This window comes from Cherax quadricarinatus, chromosome 38 (assembly GCF_038502225.1).
Source record: "Cherax quadricarinatus isolate ZL_2023a chromosome 38, ASM3850222v1, whole genome shotgun sequence".
Lineage (NCBI taxonomy): Eukaryota > Metazoa > Arthropoda > Malacostraca > Decapoda > Parastacidae > Cherax > Cherax quadricarinatus.
In genome coordinates this window covers 78045-90106 of record NC_091329.1, presented here as the reverse complement: position 1 = coordinate 90106, position 12062 = coordinate 78045, and the positions used below count along the sequence as shown (strand labels likewise).

At 39.2% G+C, this 12062-nt stretch overlaps 1 protein-coding gene and 1 long non-coding RNA gene across 17 annotated transcripts in view; both read left to right on the top strand.

Annotated features, from left to right (window-relative positions):
• The window catches only part of LOC128692831 (glycoprotein-N-acetylgalactosamine 3-beta-galactosyltransferase 1), a 151035-nt gene extending 142935 nt beyond the window's left edge, over nt 1–8100 (top strand). For all 16 annotated transcript variants that reach the window (XM_070091977.1, XM_070091969.1, XM_070091968.1 and 13 more), the window contains 2 exons: nt 4030–4194; nt 5163–8100. In XM_070091977.1, the coding sequence (XP_069948078.1) occupies nt 4030–4194; nt 5163–5330 (333 nt within the window). In that variant the 3' untranslated portion in view covers nt 5331–8100. The remainder of the gene's footprint in view (nt 1–4029; nt 4195–5162) is intronic.
• Nucleotides 1–12062, top strand: part of LOC138853721 (uncharacterized) — a 181990-nt gene that overhangs the window by 141973 nt on the left and 27955 nt on the right. The gene's annotated exons all lie outside the window — the stretch shown is intronic.

The window sequence follows — 12062 nt, the reverse complement described above, 5'->3', positions numbered from 1 at the left end:
CGAATTTGACTCCCATTTTAGGCCAATTACCTTATTCCAGTTGATGAAATTCTTAGCTATTTCACAAGTATTACTTCTATTCTATCGATTGAGCACAAGAAATCGCCAACTCAGCTGTTTCAACTACAAAATAAGTGATTGAAAATTGGTAATTTGGCCAATTTAGTGCAAAGTTCAAAATGTTCCAATTTCAAAATAGGGTCCAGAATAAACAATGCAGGCATTCCTGGCACTAAGCTAACATTTCCTCTGTTCATTAGTTATGTTTTCAAGCTTTACAAATGAATTCCATTTTGATTTTTTAATTCACATAATGAATTTTTATTCAAACCAAAAAATAGAAGATTTACTGTCATGCAATATTGTAATAATTGTATAAATAATATCAGCACATTTGTGAACGTATATTAGACCCACCAGCTGGCATGTATTAGACGTGTGAGGTCATTTGTTTACTCTTGAACATCGGCAAAAATTTAACATTTCTGCTATTTTGAGCTCAGTTTCAAGCCATTTTTTAATATTAAAACCAATCAAAATCATCTCTATTTCTGTAATATACTTTCAATTCTATCAAATGAGACCAAGAAATCACAAATACAACTATAAAAAACATACGAAAAAACACTGTAAAGTTGCTGTTTTAATAAAAAAATTACGGTCTCAGTTTTTTTTCTCTCATTATGCACTGTGTGCTGCAGGATTTGTTTTATGTGGTGCACACATCCCACATAAAGGTATTCTCTCAAATCTAGGCCAAAATTTACCGCTCACAACTTATCAGAGTGAACTGAGCTCATGGCATAGATCTACGGTTTGGACCCTCAACGTAAAGCCGTAGATCTACGGCACGGACCCTGAAAGGGTTAAATGTTGATGAGGATAGGGAAGCTGTTATTTTGTGTATTGGGCAGGGAGGAATAACATCTTATAGGAATGAGGAAGAGCCAGTTGTGAGTGTGGGGGAAGTGCAAGAGGTAGTGGGTAGAATGAAAGAGGGTAAAGCAGCCAGGATTGATGGGTTAAAGACAGAAATATTAAAAGCAGGGGGGGGATATAGTTTTGGAATGGTTAGTTCTTTTATTTAATAAATGTATGGTAAAGGGTAAGGTTCCTAGGGATTGGCAGAGAGCATGCATAGATCCTTTGTATAAAGACAAAGGGGATGGAAGAGAGTGTCAAAATTATAGGGAAATAAGCCTGAAGAGTATACCTGTTAAAGTGTATGGAAGAGTTATTATTGAAAGAATTAAGAGTAAGACGGAGAGCAGGATAGCAGATGAACAAGGAGGCTTTAGGAAGGGTAGACCAACTGTTTATAGTGAAACATATAGGTGAACAGTATTTAGATAAGGGTAGAGAGGTTTTTATGGCATTTATGGATTTGGAAAAGGCATATGATAGGGTGGATAGGGGGCACTGTGGCAGGTGTTGCAAATGTATGAATAGGAGGTAAGTTTCCCGAAATGCTCTGCATACAAAGGGGCTTTTGGCATGTACACTCAACTATTATATTCCTCTGTACAATCATGTATCATGTCAAAATAAACATCTTAATCTTAAGCAGTGAAGTTGATACGAGGATAGCAAGGCTCAGGCTAGAGTATGTAGGAGAGAGGGAGATTATTTCCAAGTAAAGGTAGGCATTAAACAGGGATGTGTGATGTCACCATGGTTGTTCAGTATATTTATAGATGGGGTTGTAAGAGAAGTGAATGCTCGGGTGTTGGCATGGGGTGAAAGATAAAGAATCTAACACAAAGTGGGAGTTGTCACAGTTGCTCTTTGCTTATTGTTTATAACACTGTGCTCTTGGGAGATTTTGAAGAGAAGTTGCAGAGGTTGGTGGATGAGTTTGGTAGGGTGTGTAAAAGAAGGAAATTAAAAGTGAATACAGTGGTACTTCGGGATACAAATTTATTTCATTCCAGAAGGCTGTTCGAGTGCCAATACCGAACGAATTTGTTCCCATAAGAAATAATGTAAATTAGATTAATCTGTTTCAGACCCTCAAAAATACACTTACAAAAGTATTAAAATAAACACACTTACATAATATAATTGTTTGAGTTTTGAGCTGCTCATATCCCAAGGTATAGGAAAGAATAAGGTGATGAGGATAACAAAAAATTTAGGTAAAGAAAGACTGGATATCAAATTGGAGGGAAGGAGTTTGGAGGAGGCGAATGTATTCAGATGTATTTGGGAGTGGATATGTCAGCAGATGGGTCTGTAAAAGATGAGGTGAGTCATAGAATTGATAAGGGGAAAAAGGTGAGTGGTGCACTTAGAAGTCTCTGGAGACAAAGAACATTATCCATGGAAGCATAGAGGGGAATGTATGAGAGCATAGTTATACCAACGCTCTTATATAGGTGTGAAGCATGGGTGGTGAATGTTGCAACAAGGAGAAGGCTAGAGGCAGTGGAGATGTCATGTTTGAGGGCAATGTGTGGTGTGACTATAGTGCAGAGAATCCATAGTGTGGAAATTAGAAGGAGGTGTGGGGTTACTAAAAGTATTATCCAGAGGGCCGAGGAGGGGTTGTTGAGGTGGTTCGGACATTTGGAGAGGATAGAATGAAATAGAATGACTTGGAGAGCGTATAAATCTGTAGTGGAAGGAAGGCGGGGTAGGGGTCAGCCTAGGAAAGGTTGGAGGGTGGAGGTAAATGAGGTCTTGTATGCGAGGTGCTTGGACTTCCAGGAAGTATGCACGGGCATGTTAGATAGGAGAGAGTGGAGACAAATGGTTAATAATAATAATAATAATATAATAATAATAATATCTTTATTTACTACAAGTACTTGTACATGGTATACAGGCCTAACTGACAGCAATGACATACTGCTATATAGAAAGCCCCTTGTTATGCTGAACATTTCAAGCAAATTAGGTCAGTGTCCCAGGATACAACCCACACCAGTCAACTAACACCCAGGTACCCATTTTACTGATGGGGAACATAGGCAACAGGTAGAAAGAAACACACCCAATGTTTCTACTCTGGCTGGGAATTGAACCCAGGCCCTCGCCATGTGCAGCGAGAGCTTTAACCACCAGGCCACCAGAGCCCAGTAGGACTTGATGTGCTGTTGGAGTGTGAGCAAGGTAACATTTATGAAGGGATTCAGGGAAACCAGCAGGCTGGCCTTGAGTCCTGGAGGTGGGAAGTACAGTGCCTTCACTCTGAAGGAGGGGTGTTAATGTTGCAGTTTTATAACATAAGAATAGAGGAATACTGCAGAAGGCCTACTGGCCCATACAAAGCAGGTCCTTATCAAAATGACCTCTACCCAAAGCTACCCAAGAATTAACTCCTGTACCCAATGACACCAATCAAACCCAGCTCCTCCCACTCATATATTTGTCCAATCTCTTCTTAAAGCTACCCAAGGTCCTAGCCTCTGTCACCCTACTGGGAAGATTGTTCCACACATCCACAACTCTGTTAGAAAACCAGTACTTACCTGTGTCCTTTCTAAATCTAAATTTATCCAACTTAAATCCATTATTTCTGGTTCTTAACTGGTTCGACACCCTCAGTACTTTATTAATATCTCCTTTGTTTATGCCCGTCATCCACTTATACACTTCAATGATATCTCCCCTCATTCTACATCTGTCCAGAGAGTGGAGATTTAAGGCTTTAAGTCTATCTTCATATGGGTGTATGAAGATAGAAGCACACCTCTGGCAAGACAGTGATGGAATGAATGACAGTGAAAGTTTTTCTTTTTCTGGCCACCCTACCTTGGTGGGAGACAGCTGATGTTTTAATAAAAAAAATAATAAAATCTATTATACTATACCAGTAGCCATACCGTATTGATCACATACTACCACCATTCTCGAGGTACAGTATATTATGCACTAATACTATTCTGTACTTCATCAGTCATGCTTCATGCTAATTGTATAATTTCATCCACATGACTTTTGACAAGTCATTCTTGCAGCTAATTTCATTAATACAAATTTGAAAAATGTAATATTGAAAATTGTTGAATGCTATCTTCACTTTTTCAGGGTTTAGAATGTTGCTCAGACACAGCAGTTTCTTTTCATTATGTACCACCAAACAAAATGTATGAACTGGAATATTTTCTCTACCATCTACGGCCATATGGAATCAATCACTTGGATCCTTTCCCACCACCACTTCCACCTGACACCAAGAGCATCCCTCAAGAGGTAAGTGCATTCCTCTTTATTATTCATGGTTATTAGTGATTTTTTTTTTAACACATCAGCCATTTCCCACTGAGGCAGGGTGACCCATAAAGAAAGAAAAAAACCCTCAAAAAAGAAAAAAGTTATATCATCGTTCAGCACTTTCACCATCATTCATGCATAATCACTGTCTTTGCAGAGGTGTTCAAATATGACAGTTTAGATGTCTCTCCAAACAGCCAATATCCCAAACCCATCCTTTAAAGTGCAGGCATTGTACTTCCCACCTCCAGGGCTCAAGTCCGGCTAACCAATTTCCCTGAATCCCTTCACAAAATATTACCCTGCTCACACTCCAACAGCTTGTCAGGTCCCAAAAACCATTTGTCTCCATTCACTGCTATCTAACACGCTCAGGCACACTTGCTGGAAGTCCAAGCCCCTTGCTCACAAAACCTCCTTTACCCCCTCCCTCCAGCCTTTCCTAGGACGACACCTACCCTGCCTTCATTCCCTAGAGATTTATACACTCTTCAAGTCATTCTACTCTGTTCCATCCTCCTCCTGCAGCACTGCATGCTGCAGGATTTTTTTTTATACTGTGCACATTGACTGCACAGACCCATTCTCTCACATGTAGGTCTACCAGCTTTCTCCCGCTAGATTTGAAGCCGCTAGAATTTTGGTGTAATACCACTGCACAAACACTGGCTTGCAAGCCGTAATACTACGGCACCAACAGTGAAAGGGTTAATTATAACTTAAAATTGCAATTTCTTCATTCAGTGGTGTCATTATTATTGCTTTTAAATCATTTAAAATAAAGGTTCCAAGGTAGCAGATATGGTTGGAGGGAATTTTGAATACACTGTATAGATCAGAGAACAATCTATTAACATGTTTATGAATTTGATGAATGTTTTTCATTCTATAAATTTAATTGCTTCAAAATAACTGTAATTGTAACTAAAGCATTTGAGCACTTACAGGTTATAGAAAAGTACAAAAAGGTCACTGCAAGTACTAAGCCACTTTCACCTACTCCACTTGAGGACATACAGCATCTAGGACAAGAAAAGCAAGGAGGGACAGAGCAGCAACAGTCTGATAAAATTTACACTAATTTAGAGAAAAAGGAGAAATCAGAATTAGTGTAATATTATTGGTTGTTTGTATATATACCATATTATTCTTTCTGTGAGTTTTTAATGTATTATAATTGTACATTTTTCTAGGTAGTAGGTTGGTAGACAGCAGCTGCCCAGGGAGGTACTACCGTCCTGCCAAGTGAGTGTAAAACGGAAACCTGTAATTGTTTTACATGATGGTAGGATTGCTGGTGTCCATTTTTCTGTCTCATAAACATGCAAGGTTTCAGGTACGTCTTGCTACTTCTACTTACACTTAGGTCACACTACACATACATGTACAAGCATATATGTATATACACACCCCTCTGGGTTTTCTCCCATTTTTCTTACTAGTTCTTGTTCTTGTTTATTTCCCCTTACCTCCATGGGGAAGTGGAACAGAATTCTTCCTCCGTAAGCCATGCGTGTTGTAAGAGGCGACTAAAATTCCGGGAGCAAGGGGCTCGTAACCTCTTCTCCTGTATATATTACTAAATGTAATATGTCCCACCTCGGTGGGATACGGCCGGTGTGTTGAAAGAAGAAAGAAGAATTGTACATTTTGATGAGCAGTATCTGCTCTTTGATATACTTCAGATTTAGTTGAATTTGCATCTAAGATGCAAAGTTACAATTATATTTTAGTGATATTCAAATATGTACCTAACATTTATTTAATTTATCCTTTCATATTGCTGATGTGAAGTATTGCCATTAAGAATATTTTAAATAAAAAAGATCTTCATTAGGAATTACATATATCTTTAGTTATGCAAAACAAACAATGAAACTTTGTGACAGATTTTTGTAAAGATAGTTAAATTACATTTAGGTACAGTAGACCATTATATTACACGGTAGTTACATTCCTGAAAACGCTGTGTTGGGTAAATCCGTGTTAGATAAGCTGAAGAACTTATGGGAAAAATAGTGTTACATTCCTGGGAGCCCCCAAAAAAGCCAAACAATTTTTTTTTTTTAGACTCCAGATCGTACAAAAATAAAAGTGAATATGTAATTGTTGTTCATTGTCATGATGTATTATGTTTTTTACTGCTTAAGACTACAATTGCAGCAGAAATAATAGTATTTCTTACCTTAAATTGTGGATGCTTGTGTTTGTTGATGATTGTGAAGAAAGTGAAGAGTTATGCTGTGGCCCTACTGGGCTGAGGTGGATGGTAGAGGTTCTGGTACTGAAGCTGATGGTTGCACTGGAGTGTGCACAAATTCTGTAATTGATTTCTGGGTTATTTTATCCTGCAGTACATTATACAGCTGATAGTAAGATATCAGCTGCTCTAGACACTGTTTCAGAGCATTGCTTCTAGATTTGTCAGGGTCCTCTTCAGTGAAAAAGACTAAGTCAAGTCAGTCAAGTAGGTCAGTAAGTCAGGTGAGTCTGTCAGTCAGTCAAGTAAGTCATTCCAGTCAGTAAAGTCAGTACTTCAGTCAAGTCAATAAGTCAGTCAGTCAAGTAAGTCATTCCAGTCAGTACATCAGTCAAGTAAGTCTTTTAGCAAGCCAGTCAAGTCAGTAAGTCAGTAAGTCAGTAAATGAGATGACATTCTGGGTTATTCATTACACAAACTCATATATTTATCTCATTCTTTTAAATTTTGCAAACAGATACTTCATTAAGGCCACAAGCTCTTGCTGTATCCACCACACGTGAGCCACTCTTATGCTTGTCTAATATATTGGTTTTCTTCCTAACTCCAAGACTTTAATGCTTAAACTTTTTCTTGCCACTTTCAGCAATACTGTATGCCTACTGGGTGCCATGATTGCTTGACAGATACAAGATATGGCAATTAAAAAATCGAAACACAATTCACAAACACAGCTAGCTCCTAGGAGAGAATTGTACTAGACATGTATGCACAAAAGGCTGGGACGGGGGTGCCGGGGTATTGGGGGTGGCAGGGGTGTTGGGGTGGCAGGGGTGTTGGGGTGGCAGGGGATGGCAGTAGGTCTCCCCCACTGACACAGTAGTCTGACCCACAGCCAGGTGGCAGCCTGAGCTAGGAGAATATCCCATGGGTGATGCTCCAAATTTTTTCCCCCACTTGCAAATGGAACCATGTTAAGTAAATTTTACAAAGTGTTGTATAAAATTATGCCACAATTTTTCAAGTGTAATAATAAAAATATGGCAAATAAATGTGTGATATAACAGTCTACTGTAAATCAAAAGAAACAATAAATTGAATATGTATTTTTGGTATATTTTTGTAAAACTAGTCAAAGTACCCTGTGTATTTACTTTCCATTATAGAAAATTTTAAACATTTGAAATAGAAAATTTTTATTTTTTAGCTGCTTTATTTTTTTTACTAAAGATATTTTGCTTAGAAAAACTTTAGTACTTACAGTTGAGAAGTTCAAATCTATATACAATATACTACCTATTTATTTATGTATCAGCTTATTCTCAAGGCTGTTTCCAAACATTAAGAAGTAGGTCACACAAAATCTATAAAAATTTTACTTTTCTTCTCTACTTTCTAAAAGCTTATATACTCACAAAATCTTTGTGTGTCAGTCATATTTCCTTAGCAATAGAGATTTTGTTTGTTATTGCCTAATTGTTAAATGTTAAACAATTTTATTGTAAATGCCCATATAACATTTACACCATTGGATAACAATCATATCGATAATTTTGTATGGCTCTTCTCTTTATAGAAAGTCTACTTAACTGGCTTGAATTTTGTCATTTTTAGTGCTGTACAATTTTTTGGCTCACATATAAAACTTGTATGGTAAACTTACCCTTTAAATTTATGTTGCATAATTTGTTTCAATTTTATTTAGAATTTTGCCATTCATCATGAATTTTAATTTGCGTTTTAAAAAAGAATCTGCCCATTAACTTTTTGTCTGCACCTAGTCTTGCCTTTATAATTTTGTATTTGGCTTGTATATGTATCTCAGAGTAGCTTGTATTCCTTTTCACACATTTGAAAGCAGAGGTAGCATATTGTATCCATGAATCATTTTCATATTATATGGAAAAATCATTTGATAGAATACTGAGGCCCTCCAACATTTTTTCTAGACGAAAAACATTTTAGTAAATGAGATGAATCCAGTTGCATTAACTTTTTTATAGCAGTTGATCTGATTATGCTTTGGACACTAAATACATAATCAAGACTTTGAATATTATACTTCAAGAGTCCCATGAGGTATTCTATCCTAACAAAGAGAATCTTAATAGAAAGAATATATATGAAAATAGAAATACAGTAATCTATCTTTATACTGTCTCCCGCATATATACTGTACAATAAATTACAATGGGATTTCAGAAACTACATATAGAGTGGACCCCTGGATTTTGTAGTTGTCGGATTTCGTAATATTTGGAAATAGTAATGTTTTTTCGTCAAAATGGCTCGGTGATTGTCATTTAGCTCAGTAATAGTCATTCATCCCGAACGTTACCGAGCGGCCCGACACACCATTTACAATCAGTGTCATTGTTTATCAGCCAGTGAGCACAATCCCATGCATTTATACATTTTGTAATATTCCATTCGTTTTAGTGCTTGCAACTGCCAAATAAGCCACCATGGGCCAAAAGAAAGCTCCTAGTGCCAGCCCTTTGGTAAAGAAGGCAATAAACATGATAGAATTCAAGAAAGAACACACCAGCCAGGGTACTTCCCCACACACCAGTCAGGGTACTTCCCCACACACCAGCCAGGGTACTTCCCCAAACACACGATTTGATTTGAGTGGGACTTGCGCATGAGTGAATAGAATTATCAAAGCTTATTGCTTGGGAAACACTGAAAATTGGGTTGGGCAAATACGATTCTGTTTGTGGGATGGTTTGTGAAGGACCTGCCTAGTATGGGCCAACAGGTCTGCTGCAGTGTTCCTGCTTTCTTATGTATACCAGCCAGGGTACTTGCCCACACACCACCCAGGGTACTTCCCTACACACACCAACCAGGGCACTTCCCCACACACCAATCAGGGCACTTCCCCCCCACACACGATTTGATTTGAATGGGACTTGCACAGGAGTGAATAGAATTTTCAGTGCTTGGGAAGCATTGAAAATTGAGTTGGGCAAATACGATTCTGTTAGTGGGATGGTTTGTGAAGGACCTGCCTATTATGGGCCAACAGGCCTACTGCAGTGTTCCTGTTTTCTTATGTTCTTATGTATACCAGCTGAGGAAATTGCTTCAGAGGAGGAGAAAGAGAGAGGGAAGAAGGTGCCTGTTGCAACCCAGGAGTCCCAAAGGCCTGTTATCCTGGGTGTAAAGGGAGCAGAATAAACACACCAATTTAGAACAGAAGTATGTACACTATATACACTATGTACAACAATAGGTATTAGTGCACTCCACGGTAAGCAAGGCAGAATAGAAGCCACTAGAGAGCAGACCGTGCTTCAACCAGCTCTAGAATGGGAATGACAAGGGCAGACAGGAGAGTGGTACCCACATAACCTCTGCGATTGCCAAAACCATCTTCTCATTGGCTGGAACCTGGGTACTGGTTGAACGACGGGGCCCCCATCACCAACCCTTAGTCCCTGGTTTGCTGGTTGGGGGAGATAGCCTGTAAATGAGGGTGTGTACATGTGTCGAATAAAGGTTACATACTCTTTGCATGCCACACCCTCACCCCGAGAAGGCTCAGGATTAGGCTCCCACTTCCCAGTGGTAACAGTGCCACCATGGCATCAAATAATGGAACCACCTTCCCTCTCAACCATCCAACTCTTAGATAGAGCTCAGCTTTTCACGTGACAAAAAGCCTAACCCTAAACTCAGAGCGAGACAGCAGACAGTCGGGCTAACATAGGTCCAAGACACGGGTGGACGGTAGCCCGCATCCCCTCACTAAAAAAAAAAAAAACCCACACCAGGGGATAAAAAAAAAAAAAAGAGCTTGAAAGGGGTCACCACAAGTAACCTAACATCCTAAACTAATATATAATTGTAATATTGTTAGACTCTAGATAAAGAGTCTGCCAACATATTTTCTTTGCCAGCAATGTGTAAGATTTTGATAGAATAGGGTTGCAGTCGTAGACTCCATCTCATGAGCCTCGTATTGTGGTTCTTCATGGCTTGGAGATATACTAGAGGGTTGTGGTCACTATAGACAGTGACCACCTGCGAAGTCTGGCCCACGTAAACATCAAAGTGCTCCAAAGCCAGTACCAGCACGAGGGCTTCTTTTTCAATGGTAGAGTAAGCCCTCTGCTGCGGCTGGAACTTGGCAGAGAAGAAGGCTACAGGCTGCAACTCCTCGTCCCCGTTTTGCAACAGTACTGCCCCAACCCCAGACTCACAAGCATCAACCTCTAATGAGAAAGGTTTGGAGAAGTCTGGAGACAAAAGAATGGGTGCAGTACACAATAATCTTTTAGCTTTGTCAAAAGCACCTTGACATTCTGGGGTCCAATTAAAGGGAACTTTGTAACTGGTAAGAGAGGTAAGAGGGGCTACAATATCTGAAAAATTCTTGCAGAATCTTCTGTAAAATCCTATCATGCCTAGGAAACGTTGAAGAGATTTCCTATCATGTGGAACTGGATAATCTTTAATGGCAAGAAGTTTAGCAAATTTAGGAGCAACTTTACCACTACCTACTTCATGGCCCAGAAAAGTAACAGTGGCCTGGCCAAAGGAAGATTTAGATAAGTTAACAGTTAAATGGGAACTCTGAAAGGTCTCAGAAAGAGCCTAAAGTCTAAATAGGTGTTGATCCCAGGTATCAGACACCACAACAATATCATCCAGGTACGCTGCCGTGCCTTCAAGTCCTTTAATAGCCTGATGGATAAGTTTCTGGAATGAAGAGGGGAAGTTTTTCATTCCGAAGGGGGTAACTGTATACATGTATTGATAATGACCTCCTGGAATTACAAAGGCAGAGATTTCCTTCGCCTTATCCATCAAAGGTACGTGATAGTAACCTTTAAGGAGATCTAACTTGGACACAAAAGTAGCCTTACCCACAAAGTCGATTATGTCATCCAGACGAGGAAGAGGGTAAGCATCTGTGATTGTGACCTCATTCACCTTTTGGTAGTCTGTACACATACAAAAACCTCCATCAGCTTTTTTAACGAGGATGCACAGTGAAGCCCATGGACTAGATGACCCCTCCACTAACCCACACTCTAACAGAACTTCTACCGCCTGCTGAAGTAGCTTCTGCTTTTCAGGATTAGCTCTGTAGGGGGAGAGTTTAATAGGTTTAGAGTTTCCCACATCTACATCATGATAACCTAACATACATTTTTTCGGCACATACGAAAAAATATCAGGGTATGACTGTAGAAGCACAGTTAAACTTGTTGCTTGCATTTCAGATAGTCCCTCCATTAAAGGTTGTTGAGGAAGACAGAGTTTGGAAGTTTGATATTAATTTCAGAAATAGAGTGCAAAGAGTCAGAATCGTCCTCAGAGGTAGAGGACAGAGTCATTACTGGGACTTTATCTGGTGTATGGAAAGATTTTAATTGATTAATGTGGTAAGTTTTAGTTTTTGAGGTCTTATCAAGGGGAGCTACCACATAATTTACATCAGATAACTTACTTACAATTTGCATAGGTCCCGTAAATCTAGCTTTCAAGGTGCGGCCAGGTATAGGTTCCTGCACCAACACCTTGTCTCCTGGATGGAAGGAGTGGAATTGTGCATTTCTGTCATACCTCTGTTTCATCTTATTTTGAGCTGCCTTTAGGTTAGCCTTGGCTAACTGACCTGCCACCTGCAACCTTG